At 50.6% G+C, this 25,990-nt stretch overlaps 2 protein-coding genes across 8 annotated transcripts in view; one reads left to right on the top strand and one right to left on the bottom strand.

Moving 5' to 3' along the window:
- On the top strand, positions 1-11,454 carry Chrnb2 (cholinergic receptor nicotinic beta 2 subunit). 3 transcript variants are annotated; one of them, XM_031374538.1, is made up of 6 exons: positions 1-313; positions 1,292-1,437; positions 1,609-1,653; positions 2,361-2,470; positions 3,233-4,202; positions 7,673-11,454. In XM_031374538.1, exons 1-6 carry the CDS (start codon positions 250-252, stop codon positions 7,841-7,843), a joined length of 1,506 nt encoding a protein of 501 aa, XP_031230398.1. In that variant the 5' UTR covers positions 1-249; the 3' UTR covers positions 7,844-11,454. The 3 variants fall into 3 exon arrangements, with proteins under 3 accessions (XP_031230398.1, XP_031230400.1, XP_031230399.1); XM_031374540.1 differs by lacking the exon at positions 1-313 and adding an exon at positions 349-605; XM_031374539.1 differs by lacking the exon at positions 1-313 and adding an exon at positions 652-922.
- Positions 11,455-11,457: 3 nt separating this feature from the next.
- Adar (adenosine deaminase RNA specific) overlaps positions 11,458-25,990 on the bottom strand; it is a 38,753-nt gene continuing 24,220 nt past the window's right edge. For 4 of the 5 annotated variants that reach the window (XM_031374536.1, XM_031374535.1, XM_031374537.1 and 1 more), the window contains 13 exons: positions 24,953-25,136; positions 23,816-23,964; positions 23,165-23,303; positions 22,856-23,040; positions 19,248-19,473; positions 18,844-19,015; positions 18,187-18,280; positions 17,541-17,663; positions 17,191-17,324; positions 15,130-15,312; positions 14,597-14,709; positions 14,186-14,313; positions 11,458-13,996 (listed from right to left, as the gene is read on the bottom strand). In XM_031374536.1, the coding sequence (XP_031230396.1) occupies positions 13,750-13,996; positions 14,186-14,313; positions 14,597-14,709; positions 15,130-15,312; positions 17,191-17,324; positions 17,541-17,663; positions 18,187-18,280; positions 18,844-19,015; positions 19,248-19,473; positions 22,856-23,040; positions 23,165-23,303; positions 23,816-23,964; positions 24,953-25,136 (2,077 nt within the window). In that variant the 3' untranslated portion in view covers positions 11,458-13,749. The remainder of the gene's footprint in view (positions 13,997-14,185; positions 14,314-14,596; positions 14,710-15,129; positions 15,313-17,190; positions 17,325-17,540; positions 17,664-18,186; positions 18,281-18,843; positions 19,016-19,247; positions 19,474-22,855; positions 23,041-23,164; positions 23,304-23,815; positions 23,965-24,952; positions 25,137-25,990) is intronic. The other variant, XM_031374534.1, reaches the window with a different exon arrangement.

Genomic DNA, 25,990 nt, shown 5'->3' with positions numbered 1-25,990 from the left:
TCCCGCGCTTCCGCCTCCGGGGCGGAGACTCCTCCCCTCGTAGTCCCAGTTGTGTTCCCTAGAAGAGCAGCCGGGACCGGCAAGAAGCCGGGACCTCCCCCTCGTTCCAGGAATTGCGGCGCAGTGGGCACTTCAGCCCTGGAGGCTGCGAGCCCCACACGGGTGCAGGCGGCTGCGCGGCTTCAGCACCACGGACAGCGCTCCGCCCGCAGCCCGGGTGTTGGCGAGGCTCCGCGTTATGCTGGCGGCATGGCCCGGCGCTCCAACTCTATGGCGCTGCTGTTCAGCTTCGGCCTCTTTTGGCTGTGCTCAGGTAAGAATTGGCCGGCCAGGTTCCACTGCCTCAGCTAGTGGCTTAGGACACCAAGCTCTGTCACCCCTGCTAGAACAAAGGCGAAACGAGGGATTCTCTAGAGGCGGAGGAGTCGGCTGGGGGATGGGGAGAGACTCTAGGGTCGGCAGGGAGCCGCTGGAAAACTGATCTGGAAGGAAGACCCAGGCGCAGGCGCAGGCGAGAAGCCTGGGAGAGGTGGAAACCTGACCACTGCAGAGAGGAAGCAAATGAGCACAAAGAGGAAAGAAGAGGCTTCTGAGATGACAAGAGGGTTGAGATAACGCTTGACTTTTTATGACCTGGGTGTTAGAGGTGTTAACCTTCCTCTAAGCTCCTGGCTCCCCATCGTTTCCCACTCCCTTCATTAGGGATCTGATTTGGGTCACCCCACAGAGAGGGACAAGGCAGGAAGGGGAGAGGAGTAACTTCCCACCTCTTGTAGGATGGACAGGAAAGAGTAGAAAATGCCAGACTGAGGCACTCTGTGAGGTGTCCAGAAGAGGGGGCTTCGTGCAGAGGCACAGAAGAGGAGGGATGCGGAAAGAGGCCAGAACAAGGCGATGCACAATAGAATGACAACACAAGAGGGTAGGAGCCTGCGCCCACAGGCCAGGCAGCCCCAATATTCTCTTTCAACCCACGGAGGCAGAACTTCAAGCCTTATCTCTCTGACACTTTTTGGGGAAAACAAGTCCCCATTAATCCTTGCAGAATGGGGTCTCTCTGGAGCTGTTTGGACTCGTGGTGTGGTCTTAGGGAGGGACTTACCTATGAAAGACAATCTGCTAATTCTATGGTTCTGTGGCATAATTGAAAAATTTCCAATATCTTTTAAGCACAGGACTGTAAGAGGCTATAACTTCCAGGCTGAGCTAACTGATCCATTGCCCCACTCCCTGAGTAGGTGGGCCTTTCTGAGCCCTTCTGTTTCCTCACTTCCTGCCTTCCCTTGCCCAGGGGTTTTGGGTACTGACACAGAGGAGCGGCTAGTGGAGCATCTCCTGGATCCCTCCCGCTATAACAAGCTGATCCGTCCAGCTACTAACGGCTCTGAGCTGGTGACCGTACAGCTAATGGTATCATTGGCTCAGCTCATCAGTGTGGTAAGTGTGGGTCTTGAAAGTTCTAGCTACAAAAGTCAGTCCAGCCAGAAAGGTTTAATATCCAAGTTTCCTTGGGTGCTTCCGGGGTGGAAGAGGCCTTAGTAGGGTGATGGCAGGTCTGAGGACTTGGGTTGGGACACCTTTTCAGTAGTTTCCCTGTTTCCCCTGCAGCACGAGCGGGAGCAGATCATGACCACCAACGTCTGGCTGACCCAGGTCAGTGCTCTTTCCTACTCACATCCCCTCCCTCCTTTCCTTCTCATTATCTCTTTCAGAGAGAAATCCTGGAGAGTTGGACTTGAATCCTTGTTTGGACCTCTCAACCAGTATTGTAGTTGATAATTAGTTTAGAGTCTGGTTTCAGTGTGTAGTCCTGCTGACCTAGCACTCACTTCGTGGAACAGAGTGATCTTGAACTCACAGAGATCTGCCTGTCTCTGCCTTACTAGGGCTGAGATTAATGCTGTTCACTACCATAGCTACTCAACTCTGGTTTTATTTTATTTCATTTATTTATTTATTTATTTATTTATTTATTTATTTATTTTTGTTTTTCGAGACAGGGTTTCCCTGTGTAGCCCTGGCTGTCCTGGAGCTCACTCTGTAGACCAGGCTGACCTTAAACTCAGAAACCCGCCTGCCTCTGCCTCCCAAGGGCTGGGATTAAAGGCATGTGCCACCACTGCCCAGCCTTGATTCTGATTTTAAACATGCTAGATACTCCCAAGATTCACCTTCACATCTGTAAACGTCAAGTCTAATACCCTAGCTTAGCTGGGCAAATTAAACGAAGAAGTACTATCATGTGACCTATGTCTGTGCAGAGAAGGCTGGCCCTATGAGCTTCCCGTTGTCCCTTGCTTTGACTTTGGGCCCCTCTTGGGGCTAGAGGTTAGTACTGCCTTGCTTTCTCCCTTTCCCAGGAGTGGGAAGATTATCGCCTCACATGGAAGCCTGAGGATTTCGACAATATGAAGAAAGTCCGGCTCCCTTCCAAGCACATCTGGCTCCCAGATGTGGTTCTATACAACAAGTAGGTGGCCCTGGAGTGATGAAAGTTAGGGAAGAGCAGAGGTGTGCTTGGGAGGGTATGAGATCATGGCGGTGGGAATACAAGATAAACATGCTGTTGTGAGAGGGAAGGGATTTCCCTTAGCAGGCGGTAGGCAGGCGTTAACCACACAGACAGACCCAACTAGTGAGATACAGTGTAGACAGTCATGGTGACTTGGACCTTGACCGGCTCCTCCCAGCTACTTAGACTGCTAGGTAAGGATATTAAAGACTGACAGTTCTCAGTGCCTAGCTTGATCTAAGAATGAGAACTTCTGGAAGTCTGGGAGACAACAAAGAACTGATGGTCTTAGTTTCACCTAGATTCTGCTCTGCTCCCTTCAGTGAATCTTCTCCCCTTTAAGGCACAAAACTCTCAACTGATGGCTTGTGCCCACACCCTTTCATTGCTTGGGGCTCCTTGCACTGGCCTCTCCAGCTCCCTCACCTCTTTATCCTCATGAGGACTAATCATCTTATACGATGTGGGACAAGTAGTAGATGTGACCCCCCCCCCCCCCCCCCCGCAATCATTCTCTTCAACCACTGAATGGATATACATGCCTCCTGAACAGGAGGAGACCCATTCTTGCCACCAACCCAAACATATTCCCATCCTGATCTTGATTTCTGGGCACTCTCAGTGTATTAGATGGTCACTCCCAGCCTGGGTCCTTCTTGCTGGGTGGATGAGTGGGATGCAGACCCTCAAGCCAGGGCTGACTGCCCCATTCCTTGGCAGTGCTGACGGCATGTACGAAGTCTCCTTCTATTCCAATGCTGTGGTCTCCTATGATGGCAGCATCTTTTGGCTACCACCTGCCATCTACAAGAGTGCATGCAAGATTGAGGTGAAGCACTTCCCATTTGACCAGCAGAACTGCACCATGAAGTTCCGCTCATGGACCTATGACCGCACTGAGATTGACCTGGTGCTCAAAAGCGATGTGGCCAGCCTGGACGACTTCACACCCAGTGGGGAGTGGGACATCATCGCACTGCCAGGCCGACGCAACGAGAACCCAGACGACTCCACCTACGTGGACATCACCTATGACTTCATCATTCGTCGCAAACCACTCTTCTACACCATCAACCTCATCATCCCCTGTGTACTCATCACCTCGCTGGCCATCCTGGTCTTCTACCTGCCCTCAGACTGTGGTGAAAAGATGACACTTTGCATTTCTGTGCTGCTGGCGCTCACCGTGTTCCTGCTGCTCATCTCCAAGATTGTGCCTCCCACCTCCCTCGACGTACCGCTGGTGGGAAAGTACCTCATGTTCACCATGGTGCTAGTCACCTTCTCTATCGTCACCAGCGTGTGTGTGCTCAATGTGCACCACCGCTCGCCTACCACGCACACCATGGCACCCTGGGTCAAGGTGGTCTTCCTGGAGAAGCTGCCCACCCTGCTCTTCCTGCAGCAGCCACGCCACCGCTGTGCCCGCCAGCGCCTGCGCTTGCGAAGGCGCCAGCGGGAGCGTGAGGGCGCAGGCGCGCTATTCTTCCGTGAAGGCCCTGCGGCTGACCCATGTACCTGCTTTGTCAACCCCGCATCAGTGCAGGGCTTGGCTGGGGCTTTCCAAGCTGAGCCCACTGCAGCCGGCCCGGGGCGCTCGGTGGGCCCATGCAGCTGTGGCCTCCGGGAAGCAGTGGACGGAGTACGCTTCATTGCGGACCATATGCGAAGTGAGGATGACGACCAGAGTGTGAGTACCAGGTGTGAGATAGGCATGTCGGGAGCAGAGACCCCTGTGTGCTGGGAGTAGGTATCACTTAAGGCCACAAAGCAAGGGTACAGGCGAGAGGCAACATGATTGAAGTGGACTCAGCAGGGTAGGCTTCTAGATTGGCTTGCCTGTGTTGGAGTCTGTACCAGGTGACCTTGTAGCTTCCAGAGGACTAGGGTGAGATGTGTCAGCTAGGGCAACGTCAGTGTGAGAGAGGTGACTAGGAGCTTTAGAACAGGGAGAAGTTCTTTTGGGTCTGAGGGTGTCACCGTGTTAGCTCACACAAACACTTCCAAGTTGTTAATGTGCTGCTGCTCTTAGTGCAAATGGAGTTGAGTCCTTGTGGACCACAGAGCAGGCAACATTGAGGACAGGGATGATGATGGATTGGGAAAGGAAAGTTTCGAGGTTCTAAGGGGCTGGTCCCAGCAGAGAAAGCAGAATAAAATCAATATCCCATTTCTACTGTCCTGGGCCTCGAAAAGAGTCTAATGAAATATTTATAGAAATGGGGTGGATAGAGGCCAGGGCTCCCTAGGCTCTCTCATCCTCTTCTGCACGCCCAGCTTCTGGCCTTTTTCTGCAATCTTCCCAGAAGGAGATTCCTTGAGACTAAGCCAGGAGTTGGGGGAAGGTGTGATGGGTTAACATCCTGCCCCCCATTTTGGGTACCATCTGGCCTTCCCTGAGATCAGTGTTCAGGTCCCTGACTGGTTCTAAGCCAAGGCTCAGTTGTTACCATAGTGACCAGTGAGGTTTCCTCTGGGACTCTGCCATTCCAGCTGGGGAAGGATAAAGGGCAGGCATGGCGTTTTGTGTTAGGAGCTGAGTTCAGACATCTTCTCCCCCGGACAGCAGACAGACAAGCATGGGAGAGGGAGCATCTTATAGATCAGAGGAAGGGAGAGGGGCTGAGACTGGAGATGAAGCAGCTGAGGCTAACTGGCTGCAGGGCTGCCGCTGGATCACTGGCCTCCACCTCCGCTGCAGTCCACCATGTAGCCTGCATTTCAAGTCAGGTGCTGAAGGTGCAGTGACCTACTTGGATGCCTCAGAGGCATCTAGAACTCAACACATCCAAAACCGAGTGCTTGATCTACACCCCTAACCTGGCCCTAACTTGCCCCTAGTTTCCCTGTCTCGATGTAAATGGCATCACCCTGGACTAAGTGGTTCAGACTGAAGCCTGGCGATTCCTTTACTCTCTCTCTCCCTTAGTGCCCACCATTGAAGCTATCAGAAGTCCTTTCCTGGGAGCACCACCTCCAAGATGATTCCCCACTTTGTCCTTTTTCTGTCACCTTCAAGCTAACATCCTGGTCCTTGGGCTCCTGTCAGTTCTTTTGTGGACCAGGGGAGAATTTCCCATCTGCCTCCCTGTTCAGCTTCCTATGCCGAAGTTAAATAACCCACACCCCCAGGCTGGTGACACGATCCCTTGCTTGGGTCACCAGCTTGTCACTCAGTTGTCTCTAGCAAGCCAAGCTCTTTCCTACCCTCAAGCCCTTGCATCTGGGTCCCTCCATGGGAACAACCTTTGTTTTAGTTATTCTCCTCATTGCTGTGACAAAATTCTCTTGAGGAACGCAGACACAGGGAAGCAGGCTTTGTCTGGCCTCGAAGTTTGAGGTCACAACCCAAGGTGGGGAAGGTGGTAGCAGGAGTGGCTCAGCAGTCCTGTTGCAGTCTGGAAGCAGGGAGAGGGGAATACCGACTTCAACAAACACTATTGTTTCCCCTTCTGTCTGGGATCCTAGCCCATGGAATGAGTGCTGCCTGCCTTGATTAATCCAATCTAGAAAGATTCCCCATAGATGTTTGTTCCCATGATGATGCTAAATCTCACCAAGCTGATGATATTACGTTTTCCTCCCCCCGCCCTACAAAACAAAAACAAAGCCCTATTACTGTTATTATTTGGCCCTGTTCTTTAAAAGTAAACATGTAACCTTGACTCCCAAATACTCAGATGTGTCTCTCCTTAAGACCAGAGATGCTCTCCTGCATGCCTCAGCTTCAGGGCTGGGAGTGTGGCTCAGTGGTAGATGCAGAGCGAGCGTGTGAAAGGCCCCGAGTTCCAACTGCTATCGACAACCTAAGTAACAATGAAGTGCCCGGCTTCAAAGACCAAATTCTGGAAATGGCATCAACACTTTTAGCACTGTACAGTCCACATTCAAGCTTTTCCGGCTGTCCCAGGAGCATCCTTCCTAGGAGCACCATCATTAGACCTAGGAGCCCAAGGTGCATTGGGTTCGCTCCCTCAGCTTTCTCCACCTTTCATGGGACAAACAGTTTAAAGGGGCAGGGCCGGGCTGTATTCTGCTGGCTCTGCCTGACCATGTCTTCAGTGTGGATCTGAAATAGGGCTTCCTTGCTACCCAATAGAGCTTGCTGTAAGCGTCATCTCCTAGACAGGCCACTCTGCTCCCGTCTTCCTTCTGTTTCTCCATCCTAGTCTTCCATCCCCTCTCAGTGTATATATCTGGTGTATTGTCTGTCTCCTTGAAGAGACTGAAAACCATAGGGTTCTTCACCTGGTTGTGTCTCTGAGTCTTGCAGAATGCCATGTCTGCGGCAGGCCCAACTGTGACTTCAGTGAGTGACTAGCTGCCAGCTACATGAATTGCACAGTTGCCTGCTCCCTGTCCCGTGCCCTGTGAGCTGGCTGGGCCCCAGAGAAACACGTACAAAGAGACAGGACACAGTCTGGAAGAGAAGCTGGCTTTTCCTGTGACCCTAGAGATGGCTCTCAACCCACATGGAGCATTGTTACCTTCTGGAGTGATGCTTTAACACTTGGGCTCCACTTGCACCTGACGGGCTCTGTGTAGGAGTGAGGGTTGTGGGAGAGGTGTCCCAAGCTATCATAAAAGCAGAGCCCCAGAGGCAGCAGCTCTGAGTTACTGAGCCCTGTTCCGGATGCTAGCAGGGCCCATCCCATGTCGGAGTTTGAAGTTTGGTGGAAGGCCAGATATACAGATTGAAATTATATGGTATACTAAGATGGCTAGTGCCAGGGAACAAAAGGAACAGAGAAGCCATTGATTGTTTGGTGAATAGACAATTAGGAAATTAGGGCTTTGAAATATGTATAGGAGCTTACCAGTTTTTCATTTTTTGTTTTTTGTTTTTTGTTTTTGCTTTTGTTTTGTTCTTTAAAGGAAGTGAGAGAACTAAGAAGACATGCTGGAGTTCTTACTAAGTCTGGATTTTGGGGTGTGGGCAGCAGTAGGAAGTAGACTCCTATTTGTTATGGTAGGTTCAGTGGGCCCCGGGCGCAGTGGGAGTACTAGAGACTTTAGAGTAGGCAGGATCAGAGCTGTGAAAGGTTGTTCTGGGTTTGCTGAGGGAAAGGAGTGGGTTGTATGCCTATGTGGTAGGGACTTTCCTACCCCTTCCCACACGGTGAGACTGATATCTGGGTCACCTTCATTTCCTCCATTCAGGTGAGGGAGGACTGGAAATATGTTGCCATGGTGATCGACCGCCTGTTCCTCTGGATCTTTGTCTTTGTCTGTGTCTTTGGGACCATCGGCATGTTCCTGCAGCCTCTGTTCCAGAACTACACTGCCACTACCTTCCTCCACCCCGACCACTCTGCTCCCAGCTCCAAGTGAGGTCTCAACTCATTTGCAGCTTCTCACCCTGTGACCCCTGGGGTTCAGTAGTATTGGGTGGAAGATGGATCTATCCCCACTCCACTGAAGCCTGCTTCACACCTCCATTCACACACAGCCCGGAGGCTGGACCAGCTGCCTCATGTTCAAGCGTTCTCCTTCCCCTTCTGAACTTATTCAGGCAGTAGTGTTAATGGTGGGGGCCAAGGCTGGTAAGTAGAGGCCAGAGATCTCAGAGCCACCTACCCCGATGAGGGTGCTGGAGAAGGGGCCAAGAGAGGGACAGAGTTATCTATGGTCTCCAAGTCATGGGAGAAGAAGAGGCAGGATGAGGGGCTCAGATTCTGCAGCCGGGCTGACAAAGAGGTGTCTTCTGAGAAAGAAGGTGCAGGGTCCAGCTAGTAATTGGCACCCACCCACTTAAGTGGATAACACTGGTCTGGACGACTTGCAGTTTTAGGGAGTCCTCTTGGGAGCTTCTACAGTCTCCTGGGAAGTTTCAATGCAGCTCCACAGCCTGTGCCTCAGAGGGCTCCAGAACCCAGCTTCAGCCTCTGCCAGTGCAGAATTCTCTGTACCTCTAGATTTTCCTCTCTTTCCTTTCGCATTTGGGAAAGGTAAGGTGTTGGGGGAACCTTTGAAGGTCCTGAGTTAGGTGAGAAAGTCTAGGCTCAGAAGACCATGCACAGTGCTGGATTTCAGTGGGAGCCATGTTACAGAGCAGGCCTGAATTCAGAAGGTGGGGCCCCTTCCTCCTTGCCCCAAGGCCACAGACTGCTTAAAGGACATAAGTGACAGACATCTGAACTGTGCCTCAGTGCATTCTCCAGCTGTCAGATGAACTCACGGGCCTCTGCTTGGTGACTGGAGAGACAGTCCTCCTATTAGAATAGGAAATTAAAGGTTGCCTGTATAAGGCCTCCCTCCAAACCCCATAGACTTCCAGTCCCAGAGAAAGCACCCAGAAGTCATAAGCAGCACCTGGTTAGTTATTGCCCCTCTGGAGGGTAAGCACCAGTGTTGGTTTTCCAGGCTCTGTGAGACCCTACCGGCTACTGCTAGGATCACCCTTGACTTTACTACCTCCTGTAACTGGCTGTTGTCCAATTTAGTCACCAGCCTGGACTGGAAAGATCAGCGAACAGTTTGTCCGACTCCTTTCCATGTCCTGTTGAACATATCAGGCAAATAGTGCCCATCTTAGAACCTGCTTCCAGCATTTACACTGTGGGAATAGAGGTAGGCAGGGCTGTGATGAGTGAAAGGGACCCTAGCGTGCGGAGAATCATGGGACAGTGCTGTTTTTGCCATTTTTAGTGCAGCCTTTGGAGGAAGACTGCAATGGAGGAGGGGTGGTAGGAGGCTATCATGTGTCAGGACAGTGTGAACCCTAAAGAACACTGGGAGGTTTTGGGGAAACTCAGTCCCTACCACTCTGGAGCCTTCTGTCTCTATCCGTGTGTCCTCCTACATGGAGCTGTCTCTAGAGAGAATCAGGTACCTGGTGTGGTGAGCCTAGATAGGAACCTGGGACAGGGTGGCATGGGAATGGCATCAGTGACTACGCTCTAGTAACTTGGCAGGCACCTTTGTCTGGGAGGATGGCCTACAGACTCCCTGCCTCTGTGGAGACCAGCAAGTCTGGAGCAGCTGGTGCCGAGAGTGCAGAAAGCTGAGAACACACAGGACACAGGACCCTCCCGATGGTTCTTTTTGGGGAAGACTGAAGGGGAAGGAAAGGACTTTCTTGTAAGGAACAAGGACAATGGTGGCCCGGCCACTGTACCTATGCTCTGAGGCTCACAGTCCTGCAGGGAAGCTCTTGAGACCAGAGCAACAGCAGAGGGAGCAAGTCTTCCCATGGTACCTGCTCCTTGCCTGTCACCAAGGCCTTTGGGCAGGCGGGAGATTTCCTAGGGAGGAAAGCAAAGCCCTTTTAGAGCCTTCTCTGAATTGTTCCCCAAGAAGAGTGACAGGTCTTCCTGATGTTACCTTCTGCCTTCTGCTTCTGTTGAGCTCCACATGCATTGGCTACCTTCCCACTCACCAACTGGTCAGAACAAGTGTCACTAATTATCCCATCGTGTCTGAGAAGTCTGTCAGTGTGCTGGTCACTTGCTTTCCAAGGGACTAGCAGTTTGGGAACTGGTAGGACACCTCACCCACCCACTTTCAGTGCCCTGTCCTAGGCACACCCTTGTCTCCATTCCTGGAATATTTTCCATGGTCCACCCCCACTGAACTTACTCCCCCATAGCTGGACTTATTTCTCTTAAAATTGTTTCCAAATATGTCATGTTACTTTGTTCTGTTTGGGGTAGGGGACTAACCCTTCCAGATCAGATTGGCAGATATAGAAGGGGAGAATGCTGGAGAATCTCCACTCAAGGGAGGGTAAAGCAAAAGTCAGCAAGGGTGAAGGGCAGTGTGTACTGCCCAGTCAGTGTTATCTCCTTCTCCTATTTGATGCAAAAGAAATGGCAAGGTGGCAAGACCAAGAAGGGACCTCTGGGGAAGACTCTCTATAAGGAGCCACGAGGGGCGGGGTGGGCTTGGGTTTCCTCTCCAGTCTGGGTTCTAAAATATCCAGGCTTCAGTCAGCTGGGAGACGCCCACAGCATAGGCTTGATCTGTGCTCAGATCCTGGGATCAGAGTGAATTTGTGGGTGAGCTCTTTGGGCCTTCACCCAGGCTTTAAGGAAACTATCTACTATCTTTAAATTTGAGGGCCAGGGATCAACTGAATCTACTTGTACACAATGCTACTTCATCCCGAGCAACACTTCTAGCCCACAAAGCTAGCTACACCCTCAGAACCTGGAATACGCCATTCCTCAAATTTGGACCCGGTGGCTGCCGGAGGATAGAGGTACTGAGACTTCAGGTCAGCAGGAGCTGTCACCCTGAACTGCCTTTGAAACTGCTCAGTTCCCTGAGCATTACATTTAAACAGGGAGTGAATGATGCCACACTAAGTCCTGGACTTAAGTGCTGTGCCCCAAAACATGTCACTGGGTCTTCTGACCTCAGTTGGCCCATCTGTCTAAAGGATTAGGAGGGAGTTTACACTCAGTGTTTTTGGGTATGGTGTCACTGTTGAAAGCCCAAAGACAGGTAGGGCTTCCAGGAGTTCTGAAGTAAGTTACTAAGAGCTGGGTTTCCTTTCAATGCCATCCACAAAAAGGTGCACCTGAACGTGCCCTGGCCCCACCTTCAACTCTCTTCCAAAGGGCACATACAAGCACAGTACAGGACGAGCTTTGTGGGGAGAGGAACACCAGCAAGACTGGCGGGAGCAGAGATTTCTGCGTCTCCAGTGCTGTTTTCTCATTTGGGGCTTTGAAATCCAATAAGCCTCCACCTCCACACTCCCCAAACTGGGAACAAAAAAATGAGAGTGGGCTCAGGTGGGAAAGGAGTTTTGACGCAGGGGAATTGCTGAGGACAAAGCTGGAGTGCCCGGCCACTGGCACACCACACCACCCACACTACAGTCAAGACTGCAGAAGCAGTGGGGCCCTTGGAACCGCTGTGGCTAGAGATCCTGTCACAGGTCCCTCTGTTCCCAATCTCACCTCCCCCAAGAACCAAGATATAAAACTTTCTAACAGTCCTGATGCTTCAGTGTTTTTATTCTGTGGAATGTATACTCACTTGTAAAGGGACACAAGAAGGGACTGCATCCATCACAGCACCAAGGCTATGCCTGGGTGCTTCCCCACTCTGTTCTTGGAGTCACTGTCAAAACCCCAAGGCCAACAAGTCCCTTCAACTTGAGTACAGAAAATAGTTTCAAGCATTGACAATCTTACACGTGATTATTCAAAGAATGCAAGACAGCCACAGTTGAGACAAATCAACTACAGAAATTATTAAGAGACTGTGGAGGGAGGCCCTGCTTCTTAAAACAAAGGTCACACAAAGGTGAAGGAAGCACAGTGGAAGCTCTGCCCCCGGCCAGCAGGACTGGAGGCAGGGGTTGGGGAGGGATGCAGATGCCAAGCCCACACAACAGAGATACCTTGCTCCCTTCCATCTGCAGAAACCCAGAATCACAAGTTCTCTAGACAGGATTGGGGTGTGTGTGAATACCCAGGAAGGACCAGAGGGACCAACAGAGTCAAAGGAGAGAAGTCTCTGGCCTTTAGACCCCGGGGGAAGAGCGTCCTGCCCAGGCCTGGAAACCACAACAGCTCTGCTTCAGATGCAGGTGCCAGAAGGTAGCAGGCCTCCAGCTGACACAAACATGGTGCTGCGTTTTCACTTCAGCAGATACCGGAGTTCCATAGGATGATCTGGTTGTGCAAAGACATCCCCAGTGTATTGTTAAGATACAGGCTCTTGTGTTGGCCAGATGTGATCACAGGTTGAGGAGGCAGTAGTCATTAGACTTGAAGTGCGAATGTGTTTGCTGTTGGCACTGGACCAGAGGCTAGGGGAGCCAGGCAGCACTGAGGGATAAGCAAGGGGGTGCAGGAAGCTGCTGAACACACTGGCCAGCTGTCTTCACATGGAGCCACACCATTCAGAGGCAAGAGGTGGGCTTGGTCCTAGAGGGGCAGAATGGAGCAGGGCCTAACCGTCTGGCTGATTTGAGGCTAGAGCCAGGCCCTACAGGGGCTAAGGCTCTCCACACATCACTGTCAGAGAGGGAGGAGTCAAAGAAGCCCACCCCAGAGTGGGAGGCCAGCTGCCCTGCCACCTACAACACTTGTATGTAAATGAAGATTCTCAAAGGAGCAGGGCAGGAGATTCCAGGGCCTTGTGCCCCGCACATGAACCAGCTTCTGAAGCCATCTGATCGAATGAAAGTACATTCACTAATGGAAAAATATATTTGCATCTCAAGTCTTCTATGCAGTTCAGAATCAACACCTCTGGCCTTTTAGAAACATTAATTTTATACAAGGCTTTGTCAACTTCTGCTGGTATCAGTGCCATGAGAAGAATCCCAGTGGACCAACATGATGTTTTGCATTTACTTTTGCTCTGTCTGGACAAAGATGATCTGCACTCCAGGACTTGTCCTCGGCTTTTCACAAATCACTGGCCTATGGCCCCATACCCATATGCGCACAGAGCCAGCTTCTGGGAATGCTTCATGGAGGGGCAGATGGAGGTGCAGCTACATTCCAAGGAATGCTGATGCACTCTAGTCAGTGCTCGTGGCCCCTACTGGGACTTGCTCTGTCTGGGCACCTTCCTCAGTCCCAGTGGCTGATTCTCAGCTTCCCTGCTGCCAAGGAGGGAAGTTCCTTGGTGGGCCAGCACGGCCCATTACTGGGTGGGGCTTGCCTGTCCCAACCACAGTTTACCACATTCCTGTTGCCTGATGATCCCTAACCACAGTTCTCAACTCCTGCCCTTGTAAACATTTCACCAATCCTTTATGTTCACCTCTATCCTCTGGGGTGGGGAAAGAGAAACTTCACCACGGGAAGGCACCCTAGGAAGGAAGGATGACAGAGCAGGGGCCTGCACATCTACAGGTGACATCAATAGTCCCTGACATAATTTACAGAGAACTGATGAGATGGAATCAAACCCACAAGAGGCCGGTGTAGCAAAGGAAAAGGAGATGAATAAACCTCCGAAAAACTAAGCTGAGGGGCCTGGGTTCCATGTGACCAAGAACTGTCTATGCCACAAGTGGACCAGTAGTGCCTCCTCTTCCTTTAATCTTGGCCTCTTCCCTTGGGAATAGGAAGGTGGGGACTTGGCCAGACCCCACCTCGAAATCCCAAAGCAAGCAGGATTAATGGGAACCAAAGTTCTTGGTACCATCTATTATGGTTCCGCCATTAAAAAAGGGGGGGATGGGGTTAAAAAAAGCCCCTAAACTCTGGCCCGATGTGATGAGGAATGCCATGACCTCCCTCTGACCCCGTGAGAAACATGCCCCACTATCAGTCATTGGGTACTGGACAGAGATAAAAGTTCTTTTCCTCCTGGGGTTTGCTGATCCAATTCCCGTAGCCCATATCCCGAAGGCTTTTCTTGAAGTAGTTCTTGGCTAAGTCATAGTCACGGGCAGCTTTCTTGGCCTCACCATAGGAGAGCTGCAGCAAATCTCTGCGGGCTCGGAAGGAGCAGAGCTTCTTAAACTGAAGGAAAATATTCTTCTTGGACACCCGAGACAATTCTTTCCCGGGTCTAGGGAAACAAAGGCACCTGTTATTCCTCTGGGAGCTGGTGAGGTGGGTGAGGTAGGGGCTAAGGTGTGAACTTGCACAGGTTGGATGGCCCTTAACTCAGTACTAGCAGGCAGGGGCCTGCCCTAGGGAGTCTGGGAGGAAGCCTGACTGTGCCTCTCCTTTGCCCCCCTCCCCCCTTCCTCCTTACCCATCCACAGTGCCTCTGGTGCCATCCAGGATCTCTAGGTCATAGCCATCGGCCAAGCACCAGTTGACGCTTGTCTCCTTGGTCTTTCCGGACTGCCTTTTGGAATCATACACACTGACTCGGCCGACCTAGGAACCCATGGAGTGATGGAAGAGAGGGGAGCCTTTCAGGGCAAAGGTTCAGAGCAGGCATGCAAGCCTTCTCGGGAAGGAGTATGAGGGCCCCCTCTTGCCCCTTGTGAGCTGCACTGACAACCACGATTGAGACTCACCAAGGACTGAGAGTCTAAGCCCAGGTACTCAAGGGGAGGAAAAGCTTGACCTGAGACCCCAGCAAAAGCTTCCCTTTCCACAGTACACAGTTTTGCTTAAGGAGGTATGGGTCAAGAGTAAACTGAATAGGTCATAGCACCTTGGGGTGGTTGACAATAAAGGGATAGCGTAGTCCATCCTCAAATGCTTTCCCATCTCTGGTCACGCGGCAGCAAATAGCTCGGGTCAGATGCCCTTGGCTGAAAAGGTAACCTGGGTGAAAACAAACACAAGTTTACGCCCGGGTGGGTCTGCAGTGAGTGCTGCCAAAAGGCAGAAGTACACGAGAAACTGGAAGATGCCAGTCACCAGGGCGGAAAAGCAGTTTCCGACTGTGGCCACAAAGGCCATCCAATACCTATGCACACAACTCAAGGTGTGGGGAGAAGATGGACGTACAGCAGCGAGGCTTCAGAGCTATCACTGCACCCAAAACCCAGGCTGGCACATCTTTTCTTGATTTGCTACCTATGCCCACCTTCCCCGACACAGCAGAAGAGACACTTAGATCCTGTTCCTAAGGTAAAAATCAAGCTCACTTTGGAAGGGAGACATATAGGACAACATGGCCTATAGCCTGGGTGGGATCTGAGCCAGACAGGCGGGTTACAGCTCACAAAGGAGGTCTCTCACCTAATGTTACAGATTTCAGGTACACAGGCTGTAGGAAGTGTGTCAACAGCGCCCCTTGCAGGCCCAGCACATTCCAGCGTAGGATTTTGTCACTACAGGACATGGTACGGAGTCTTTCCCCAAGCCGGATGCCATCCCACGTGGGTACAATGTCACTGGACTCCACAGGAATTGTGCCTTCCCCTGCATCAGACATGTGAGTTGGAGTGATGAAGACAGCTGGACCAAACCACGTCCTGGGCACACTATGTGCACTCCTGAGGTATGGGCTGTTGGCTGCTCATATTTCTTTTTTAAATTTTTTATTTATTTATTTTATGTAAGTGAGTACACTGTAGCTGTCTTCAGACACCAGAAGAGGGCATCAGATCCCATTACAGATGGTTGTGAGCCACCATATGGTTGCTGGGAAGTAAACTCAGAATCCCTAGAAGAATAGTCAGTGCTCTTAACCACTGTGCCATATCTCCATCCCAGCTGCTCATATTTTATAGCACCTACTATGTGCCCGGTATGGTACTTGGAACTAAGGATGATGAGAAGAACAACTTAGTTTCTTGTTATGTTTGTGGGATGAGAAAGAAAGGGGGAGGCACAGAAACTGGCTGCTTGCAGTGCTCAGAGACTTTAAGTGAGTTCTGGTGGGGATCAGCACGGAAACTGAGGGCAGAGGAGTCAGGAAAGCCCCGGCACAAAGGAGAAAACGCAGCTGCACTGAGTGGTGCAGACACAACAGCAAAAGCAGAGGCCCCAAGGCAGCCAGTCTTGTGTTTCAGGGAGCAGAGAGCAGGTGCAACTGCAGCAGCTGGCTGAGGGGAAGGGGTGGCCTGAGGCCCGAGGCCTCTGTACAGTACAGTGGGGAACCACATCGACTCAGCTACGCCTCTCTCCCTAGTTTCATTATCATCAGTGTGTGTGCGCACATGCACTCATGCAGGCCAGAAGCTCATATTGGCTGCTTGTCTTTCTTCAATTTTTTGAGGCATGGTCTCTGAACCTGAAGTTCATTCATCTGGCTAGGCTGAATCCTCCTGCCTCCAAGTCCCCAGCACTGTGGGCATCCACTGCCACAGCTGGGTTCCAGGATCACAATTCAAGTCCCCATGTGATTATACAGCAGATACTTTACCACCTGGGCACCAGCTCTCAGGGTCTTTTTTTTTTTAAAGACAATTTTGCTGTATGGGGCTACAACTCATATGCCACACGACATAACTCACCCACTTAAAACATACAACCAACAAGTGCCTTCATGCGTGTTCTACCATTATAAGCAGCTCTGGAGCAGAGTGTCACCTCACAAAGAAGTCTTTTACACTAGTAAGTCAAGGTCACATTCTGTGTCTAGGGACATGAAACCCTATGACACGTTCTTCTGTGACTTGTCTTTCAGCATGTTTTTCAGGGTCCATGCTGTGCCAGGTCTCAGGACTCCATTCCTCTCTATGGCAGGCACTATTCCATCATATGGATATAACACTTCATTTATCCAGGAATGATTACCCGTGTTCTCTCCACCCCGGCCACTGTGACTAATGTTACTACAAGCACTCCTGCCCATGTGTTTCGGCGCACATACACCTTTCCTCCCTGGGTGACTGTGTAGGAGTGGAGCACGGGTTGTACGGTGACTGTGTTCACACTTTTAGAGTGTTTGTTTAGCAGGAAGAGAAAGGACAAGATAGTGTCTGAGGACCACCTGGATGACACCGAAGTGAGAAGGGATAGGAGTGATGTGACTGGGCACTGGGAGACAGAAGAGACAGCACAGCAGGACGTCTCTCAGTGAGGACCAGCTCAGTGAAGCCTGCCTCTCATCCGTCTTCATTTCTGCACAGCCCCTTCCATGGCCAATGCACAGTGTGGCTCTCGTTATATTTTCAGTGGACTCTCCCTAGAGCTCTCGGGGCACATGGGGCTCCTAACCAGCCTGGAGACACCCAGCTCTCCCAGGCTACAGACACAAGGAAGCTGACACCCCTCGAGTATGTGCCGCCATACTCTCCACTGGCGGACTTGAGGAACCTTTGTGAGTTGGAAGGAAGTCCACCTATCACTCACCATTCTCCACCTTGGTGCGAAGCTTGCCTTGTTTGGGATTTTCAAAAACAGGGTAATGGCGGGACTCTGTGCTTTCCACAGCTCGGTCACTGCAGGATTTGTCAAAGAGGGCTCCATCTCCACATGGCGCCGTGCTGCCAAACAATCACATTAGTTAGAACTCCAGCCTCATGGGTCTTGAAACCATTAGCCATCAATGCCAGGGACATTTTCTTAAGCCTGTATGGGTACTGGGCAGCAGGGATGCCCTTGCCATCTGGGCATGCACCTCGGACACAGGCAGGTGAGGCTACAGTACAAGGTCAGGGGTTGGAGCTAGAGGAATGGACAGCCAAGCCAGGGGTGCAGACCTGATGTAGAGATGAAAAGAAACCGTCTTTTTTATCTGCAGCTTCTCTCCTCCCCTGGCCAGCTCAAATATGCTGTTCTTGGCAGTGTGGTGGTTGTACTTCATCAGTTCACTGTAGAGAAACCTACGAGAAGAAAGCTGGCTCGGAGGCAGCTGGAGTCTGGGCAGAGCAGACCACACCTCCATATGCTCTGCCCTCTGAGCCAAGGTAAGAAAGGCTTCCAACCACGGTACACAGCTTTCAGCTTGTCAGGTGAAGAGGGACTGGGAAGTTCCCTACAGCAGACCTCTGCAAACCCTAAAAGGTATCAGGCTTTGGGGCAGCCACATGATTCCAGGCAGAATAAACTGAATCAGGGCCTCAGAGGGTGAGCTGCTGCTTCTCCCTGACTCTTGCCCTTCATAAATTAAAGTGAACCAGAGCAGAAAGCTGGTCAGGATAGGGGCTATGCACAGGTCCTCAGATGGAGGGAGAGTTGCTACATTCAAGGATAAGGACTCAGGTCACTTTAGTAAGGGACTGACTGAACCACAGGCCCAACAGACTGACACCAACCTGCTGGGCTTTCAGGGAGATGAGTGGACTTGGGGCTGGGAGGGCCACCCTGCCCCACAATGGGCCAAATGGCTCGGCCCATCTTGCTTACCTGATGAAGCCCCTCCGGGAGATGATTTCGGCATGGCAGTCATTGACTGTCTCTCCCTTTAGGCTGAGAGAGTCCCCTTTCACACAGCGATTCCCTGGGAAGGCCATCAAAACAGAACTGGAGTAACCCAAGTGCTGGTAAAGCAGGTGAAGCGTAAGGCAGAAATGGCCTTGAGCTGACAGATTCTGGGCTCTGCTATCTTTAGATTAGGGAACAGGGACACCCCGGCGGCACAGTATGTATCCCTGTCTCAGCATCTGATAGGCTGAAGCACTGAACTCCTGCCTCAAAATAAAACAAAGTCTCCAAGTCAAACCAGACCCCACTCAAACCAAAAGCTCATTCCAAGTCTGAGCGGGCAGCGGCTATAACACAAACAGAAACTAGTCCTTAACTGAAATGCCAAGGGCCAGAACCTCAGACTTCAAAGACTGCAAGATTTATGCTGGATTTACCTGTTAAGCATTCACTAAGAAAACATCTTAACACTCCAACTCCCAGATGTTCTCTGAGTGTCACATCAGCAACTCTGAAGATACTCATCTATACGGAGGCTTCTGCCTCCATCTTGTTTTTGCTCACTATGACTCCAGGGAGGGTGACAAGGACCTGCTTGTGGGTATCAAGAGGCCAATGTCTCAGGGACTACTCACTCACCTGTCCCCAAGCTCACGACAACACCCATGTCCTCAGCATTTCTCTTCATAATGATGGCAGCCAGGATCTTGCGGCCGAGCAGGGAGGGCTGGAAACTGTTGGTCAGGGCATTGAAGCACCTGTGGCTCAGCATGGCCATCTGGTCATGGAAGGTGCTGCCAGTGAGAGGAAGCTGCGGGCGGGCGGGGACAGGAGCAGTGTCAGCACCAGAGCCCTGCCGGGTCCACTGCACGTCAGTTGGCAGCAGAGCCATCTTTCCCCATCCCACACCCCAGACATGCACTCTACTGAGACCAGGACTGAAGCCTAGGAATATTATGTAAAAGAGCCAAATCCTCCCGGGGAGGAGCAAGCAGAACCCCACCATGCCCAAGAAAGAGAGCACCAAAAGCAGATGTCTTAACTGTCTTTGGATGTGCATCTGGGGACCTGGAAAGGAGTAGCATAGTTCTTCTGAGACTGGCCCCTGTTACTGGGGTTACCTCTGCGAAACCCAACTGCTCTGCCTTCTCGCTCTCCCCGATCAAGACACGGAGGGCTGCATCCGCTGCATCTTGCTTGCCCTGTTTCTTGCTGTGTGCACACACGGCTGGAAACCAGCGGCCCCCAACTTTTGCTTGGTAAACAAACCTTTGGGATGAAAGAGAGAATGAAGACAAGCAGCAGAGGACCCTGCCGGCCAAGCTGTGTGGGAAGGGCTGGTTTCACTATGTATGAGGCTGCTCTTGCAAACACAAGGACCTGCTGGTTTCCTTTGCAGATTTTGGTCATTCAGGAATTACATTTACATTTAGCAGAGACACTCGAGATTTTATTTTTAAATTGTGTATGCACGTCTGACAGTGCTTTGGAAGGCCAGAAGAGCATGCTGGATCCCCTAGGAGCTGGAGTGACAAGTGGTTTTGAGCTGCTGTGGGTTCTGGGAACTGGGGTCCTCTGCAGGAACAGCCTGCACTCTTAACTGCCGAGCCTCCTCTCCAGCCCTCAGAGGGAGTAAAGAAAGTACAACAGGAAGTAGAAACGGTCCTTCTGAGATGTCTGTGTCTGGAGCAGCAGGGATGCTGCTGGGTAGAGCATGTAGGGAAACACAGTTCAGACAGAGCCTCTCAAAGATGGGAAAGGGTTTGGTGTACAGGCCGAGGTCAATAGGCCAAGACAGGTTTCAGGGGAGAGGCAAGGAGGAGAAAGGAGATGAGGAAACAACCAGTCCTCAAGAACATAAGGGGAGGGGACCGGGCCCTGAGCTAGGAGGAAGAATGCTCCCTCCATAACTCCCGACAGATTCCAGGTAGGCAGGTGACCTGGTCTGGGGAAGAGCGAGTATTTCTTGTTTTCTGAACTGGGAAGCAAGGCTAACAGTGACTTCGCTGGAAATCTGAGGCATCTCTCAAAGTAGAAAACAGAATTTAGTGGAAAGTGCTAATAAGGGACAACGGGTGGTAAGAGGACAGCCCGTGCTCTACTCAGACCAGCAGTGACTTATTACTGCTTTTCTGCTAAAGCTCAGATAATCTACAAGGCAGGCCCTGTGGGCTGTTCAAGTGCCGCTGATGCAGCTGGTACCAGGTTCACCCTCACCTCACTTCCTGCTCACCCGCCAGACCATCTCTCAGTCCTTTTACTAGATCTACCCTCCCCACAGGAGTAGATGGACAGCTGTCCCTTGGTGTCCATGGGTGATGGTTCTAGGACTCCCCGAGGACACCAAAATCTCTGAGCACTCAAGTCCTTGATATAAAATGACATGGTGTTTGCAAATAAGCTTGCGTACTCTGCTATGTGCCTACATCGTCTCTAGTTCCTTACACTACAGGACATAGTGGATGCACTGTGTAAGAAGTTGTTAGCTTAGCTGGTTCAGGGAATAATAAACATCTGCATATGTTCAGTACAGACACAACTGTATGTGTGAGGGGTGATGCTGAGAATTAAATTCGGATGCACTTAAATTCAGTCTCCACTTCATTAAGTCAAAAGATGTTGTTTCAATGGCTACAGGCTGCCTGTCCTGTCCTACAATCCGTGTTTCCTCTCAGCCATCTTAAAGTGATTTTCAAGCATCACTTCCTGGTAGAAGCCCTTCCCTGAGGGAGTCAAGCTGGGCCCCAGCAGATCCTTACTCAGGGCAGTCCAGACCTTCCACAAGACAGCAAATGTAACCTCACACTTCCTTAGTGACTGCAGGCTACACTGACAAAAGGGGCTCCACACACAAGTGCTAAGTACTGCTGAATACCTTTTTGTGTATTAATAAAATGTTCCTCTATGAACATATAGGTGCCATACTTTGTTTATTGCTTATTTTATGAAAGAGTTCTTCAGAACCTATATATTTTAAATAATTTAGTCCTGGGGTTATTGTATATTTTTCCCTAGGTGGTCCTTCTACTCTGGATCAATTTTTCCAGGACTTTTTCCTTTATTACTTTGTTTTATAGAAGATCTTAGAAACATCCCTGTCTTCTCTGTGATTTCATTTATTGTCCATCTAAATCTTGGATTTGGGATTGAAGTGCAGGAAAGGAGGCAGGCAGAAGAGGCAGGTCACCTGTTACCTGTCTCTTCCAGACACTCCCCCTGGCTCCTGTGCTGTGCCTGTCTATCCACAGTTCCCACTGTTTCAACGCCTGCTAGGGTCACTACACTTATTACTTCTCTTTTCCAGAATTTTCCTAGCTATTCACTTTAATTATTGAGACAGAATATCTCTACTAGCTTTGGCTGTCCTAGGACTCCCTACACAGGCGAGGAACTCAAGAGTTCTGCCTGCCTCTGCCTCCCAAGGGCTGGGTTTAAATTAAAGTCGTGCTCTACCTCACCTGGTCCCTCTGAGATATCCTTAAAGATTTATTTTTGGACTCAGAATCAAAGTTTGTCGTTCCAAAATAAATTCTATTGGTGATTTCTTACTAACATTATTTGAAGCATGAAGCATAATTTGGGGAACTATTTTAATAGACTTTCATGAGATGGGGTGCAGCTTAGTTGAATATTTGCTTAGTTGGAACAAGCCTGGGGTTTGGCTATACCCATACACATACATATGTGGTGTGTACCAAATAGTGCACCTGCTTTCTCCATCTTCGACTAGTATTAACTTACTATACACTCACATGCTCTGTATTACTTTCTATGTTTCCTTTTTAGTCTGGTTGTTCTGTGGGAGGGTGACTTCTTCCACTGCACTTCCCCATGACTTACTGCTGAATGTGGAAAATCTGATTAAACTGAGGTGACGGTGCTGCTGTGTAATCCCAGCACCTGGGAGGCTGAGTAAGAGGATAGACAGTTCAAGGCTAGCCTATTACACAGTAAGACTAAGAAAAATAAAAATAAAACAGCATATAGGGTGATCTAGAAAGCTCTCTAAAGGGAGCTGGAGAGATAGCTCCAGCTAAGAGTTCAGACCACTACCCAATCTTCCAAAGGACCTGGGTTCAACTCCCATTATCTACATGTTGGCTCACAACTGGTCTGTTGCTCACAACTGGTCTGTAACTTCAGTTCTAAGGCTTTCAGCACCCTTTTCTGGCCTCCTCAGGGACTGCATACACATGGTGATATTCATGCAAACACACATAAAACAAACACAAACAAGCTAACTAACTAGCTAATAAGCAAGCAAGCAAGCCAGCTAGTTCTCCCAGACGGTACTTCTGGGTGAACCCCAGGTCAGTGCATGTATTTACTTCCATGATGAATGAAGCAGGTTCACCCAGCCCAGTGCCCAGGAGGGTACTTGAAGGGATAGAAATTAAACTTCCCAAGGCATACTTTTCCAACCATCTGAATGATTTTTGTATGAAACTAAAATTAGCTCATAAAACTAAAAGGCTCACACTTAGTGGAATAGTGACTGGATTCTCAAGATGGCTGGCCTAATGCCTTCATTACACCATGCAGACAATTTGCCCTCTTGTTACTCACAGTTAGTGTGCATCGATTCTGTCCCTAAGGTCACAGCCCCTCTCGGCCTGTGTCACATGGGTATAGCCAGGACTGAGGTACTCACTTGGGTTCGTGAGGAGGTCCAGACTGGTCAATGAGCTTGAACTCAGCAGCAAAGCCATGAGATCGGGCGTACTCCAACAAGCCGCCCACGGGGTTGGTGTTCAGGTACCTGACGAGCTCACCAATCCTCCTGATCTTGTTGGGAGCCATAGATTCATCAAGAGAGTCTGTGTTTGCACCTCCAGACTAAGGAGAAATTAGTCAAAGAGGAACCAGTAATATGTCAGAAAACTCAGAGGCACTCAAAGACAACCCTATTTGCCCACATTGTAAAAAAATAGCCTGTAAGTTGAGCAGGATACTGCCCCACCTGGTCATCGGCTGAATTGGCTGCCTCCTCTTGCAGAGCTTTCATGGCTTCCTCTGCGGCCATCTGTTTTGCTACTTTCTTGCTGGGGGCACTCACAGTGGGGAAAGTCTGGGCTCCTACTGCTACACAGTACTGGAACCTTAGAGGAAACGAGGGCAAAAGATCACAAGGGCTGGGTGGAGAGGGGCTGCCTCGCCCTGGTCAGGCTGCCACCCTCCACCTCCTGCAGTTATTCTGGCCTGGGAGAGCCAGTACTCCACCCATCTCCTGCCCTCAGTGTCTCCTGACCAGCTAAACCCTCAACATGCAAGGGCCAACAACCAAGTCTCACCGTCTCCAGGAAGCCTGCTGTGAACAATTATGTGCACAGAGCCCTCAAGTAGAGAGCTGCTAAAGCAAGTCCAGGTCCTACACCTCTGTGTCCCACCACATGGTCCACATTGTGACCCTACCTAGCCCACTATCCCTTCAAACTCCTAATCCCAGATTCTCTGCTTCATAGCAGCATCCAGGCCCCAAAGGCCCCTTTCCAGACTGTAGCAAGAGACCACAGGGGACAGCCTTCTCATCTCTGATGCTGCAGTGGGAAATGTCTTTCCTACTTTGGGGAAGACCTCCACAGAAGACACCACACAGAAGGCATAGACATACTTGGGGTCGTGAGCAGGGCCTTCTTTGGACAGGAGACGAAATTCACAGGAGTTCCCTAGTTTGTGCATGCACTCAAGCAGTGTAGTAACTGGGCTCTTCCCAGAGAATAAGGAGGTTGCCGAGGAGCTGGGGGCCTGGGACTCTGCTGGCTGGAGAAAAGCGAAGGAGAAAGCATAAGACAAAACACAGACACAAAGAACACTTGCCAATTCAAACACAGCCGAAGGAGATGAGGAGGCTGAGACTTTAGCTCCCCTTCCTGATTTTTGGAAACAATATTTGCCTCTAGAGCACAGGCTGGCCTTGACCCCAAGGAGATACTCCCACCTCAGTCTGCCAAGTGTAGCAATTACAATAGGGTCACCTTGCCCAGCTAAGAACTTCTTTTAGACAACTGAATGTAAGGAGGGGCCTTCCAAAGGAGACGCTGTGGAGTTTCAGCTAAGAGAGGAGAGTGGATCCAAGGTTGGTGATGGCTCGTTTTAATTGGCAATCTGACACAGCTCAGAACCACAGGGAAGAAGCCCCAGTGAGGTGCTGTCTGTATCAGATTGGCTTGTGGGCATGTCTGAGAGATTGTCCTGATTGTTTCACTGATATGGGGAAACCAACCTTAAATGTTGGCAGCCCAGATAAAAGGATAAGGGCAACGACCGCTCTGTTTTCCTGCGTGTTTCACCAAGGAGTTCCTCTGTGTTGTTACTGCTGCTGACTCCCTCCCTGATATTAGAATCAGCTTCTTTGGGCATTAGAGCATCTATCTCTCCAGGAACAACTCAGGCTTTCAGTACCAGGCTGGGAGGCCGAGGGAGGCACTCAGCAACTCCCAGGGTTCAGCCCCTCAGCTCACTAGATGACTCTGGCTATACCATGTACCAATCTAAGAAACCCTCTTTCAATTATAAGTTCTATAAGTTCTGTTCCTCCAGAGAACACTGACTAATATATGGTCCTTTCAACTCTGACATTCTGCAAATATAATCAGAGTATTACAGGCAGAGAGGGGTTGGCTATGAGGGAGAGAAGGGGTGCTACCTCAGAAGAGTGTGGACTATTTGAGGCAGGACAGCTTCCAGAGTCTGTCAAACCCTGATACACAAATGCCAAGGGTTACCTTCCCCGGGGAAGATCACCCACCTTCTCTGAGTCTTCCTCCATGGGACAGTGGGACAAGTCTTCTGGTTGTCCACTGTCTTTGGCTTTGGCTTCCCGAAGCAGAATTGCCATGGCTTTCACCGCTGCGTCCTGCTTGGCCACTTTCTTGCTGCCAGCCTCAGCTGGGGGAAACTCCCGACCATTGATGACGACCTGGAATTTAAATCTTGGTGGAAAGGGATTAGATGTATGAACACCAGGTTGGGTCATCCCTCTGCTCATTCTAAAGGGATCTCTACCCCACAATGTTCTGCTATATACTGAGTACCTTTCAGGATCTCTACAGAGCCCTGGTTGTCCTGAAGCTCAATATGAAGACCAGGGTGGCCTCAAACTCAAGAGGTCCTCCTGACTCTAGCTCCTGTGTATTGGTATTAAAAAGTGTGCACCACCACACCCAGTGGTATCTTTTTAAAAATTTATTATGCGTGTGCAAATGTGTGCAAGTCAGAGACAGCTTGTGGGAGCCAGCTCTTTCCTCTCACTACATGGGTTCAGAGGACGGAGCTCAAGTTGTCAAGCTTGGGGGCATGTGTTTGTCCCTCTGGAGCCACCTTGCTGGCCCATCTGTTTTTGAGACAGGGTTTTGCCCTGCAGCCCAGGCTTGCCTTGAACTAGACATCCCCCTGACTCAGCTTCTCAACTGCTGGGATTACAGACATGCTGGCTCCCTGTCATTTCTTAAAAATGAAAAAAATAAAGTGCACAAGAGATGGATGGACAGACCCTTACCCTACCATAACAGTGAGGCTTGGCCTCCTCCATGGAGGTCCTAAAAGGCATCAAAGGTGTTATATACTGCTCCTTTTCACATTTTCCAGAGGCTCATAGCAGACGCATGCCTTGTGGCAGAGGTCAGCTAGGTGCTAAGAGGGGAGAGCTAAGGAGAGCAGAGGAGTGGGTAAAGAGCTACCTCTGAAGTCCCACTGCTTAGGTGGGTAGTATGCCCCATGTCACTGTAGTAATCTGTCCTTAGACTGCTTGTACAGGGCTGTACCCAGGTCTGTCCCAGGGCTGGGA

Source organism: Mastomys coucha, unplaced genomic scaffold (assembly GCF_008632895.1).
Source record: "Mastomys coucha isolate ucsf_1 unplaced genomic scaffold, UCSF_Mcou_1 pScaffold16, whole genome shotgun sequence".
Lineage (NCBI taxonomy): Eukaryota > Metazoa > Chordata > Mammalia > Rodentia > Muridae > Mastomys > Mastomys coucha.
Note: the sequence above shows the minus strand (reverse complement) of the source record. Positions and strands in the feature narration are given on the sequence as shown.

Coding starts and splice junctions, on each gene's coding strand:
- Chrnb2 (XM_031374538.1), top strand. CDS start 250: ATGGCCCGGCGCTCCAACTCTATGGCGCTGCTGTTCAGCTTCGGCCTC. Junction 314..1,291: donor CCTCTTTTGGCTGTGCTCAG/GTAAGAATTGGC, acceptor TCCCTTGCCCAG/GGGTTTTGGGTACTGACACA. Junction 4,203..7,672: donor GTGAGGATGACGACCAGAGT/GTGAGTACCAGG, acceptor TCCTCCATTCAG/GTGAGGGAGGACTGGAAATA.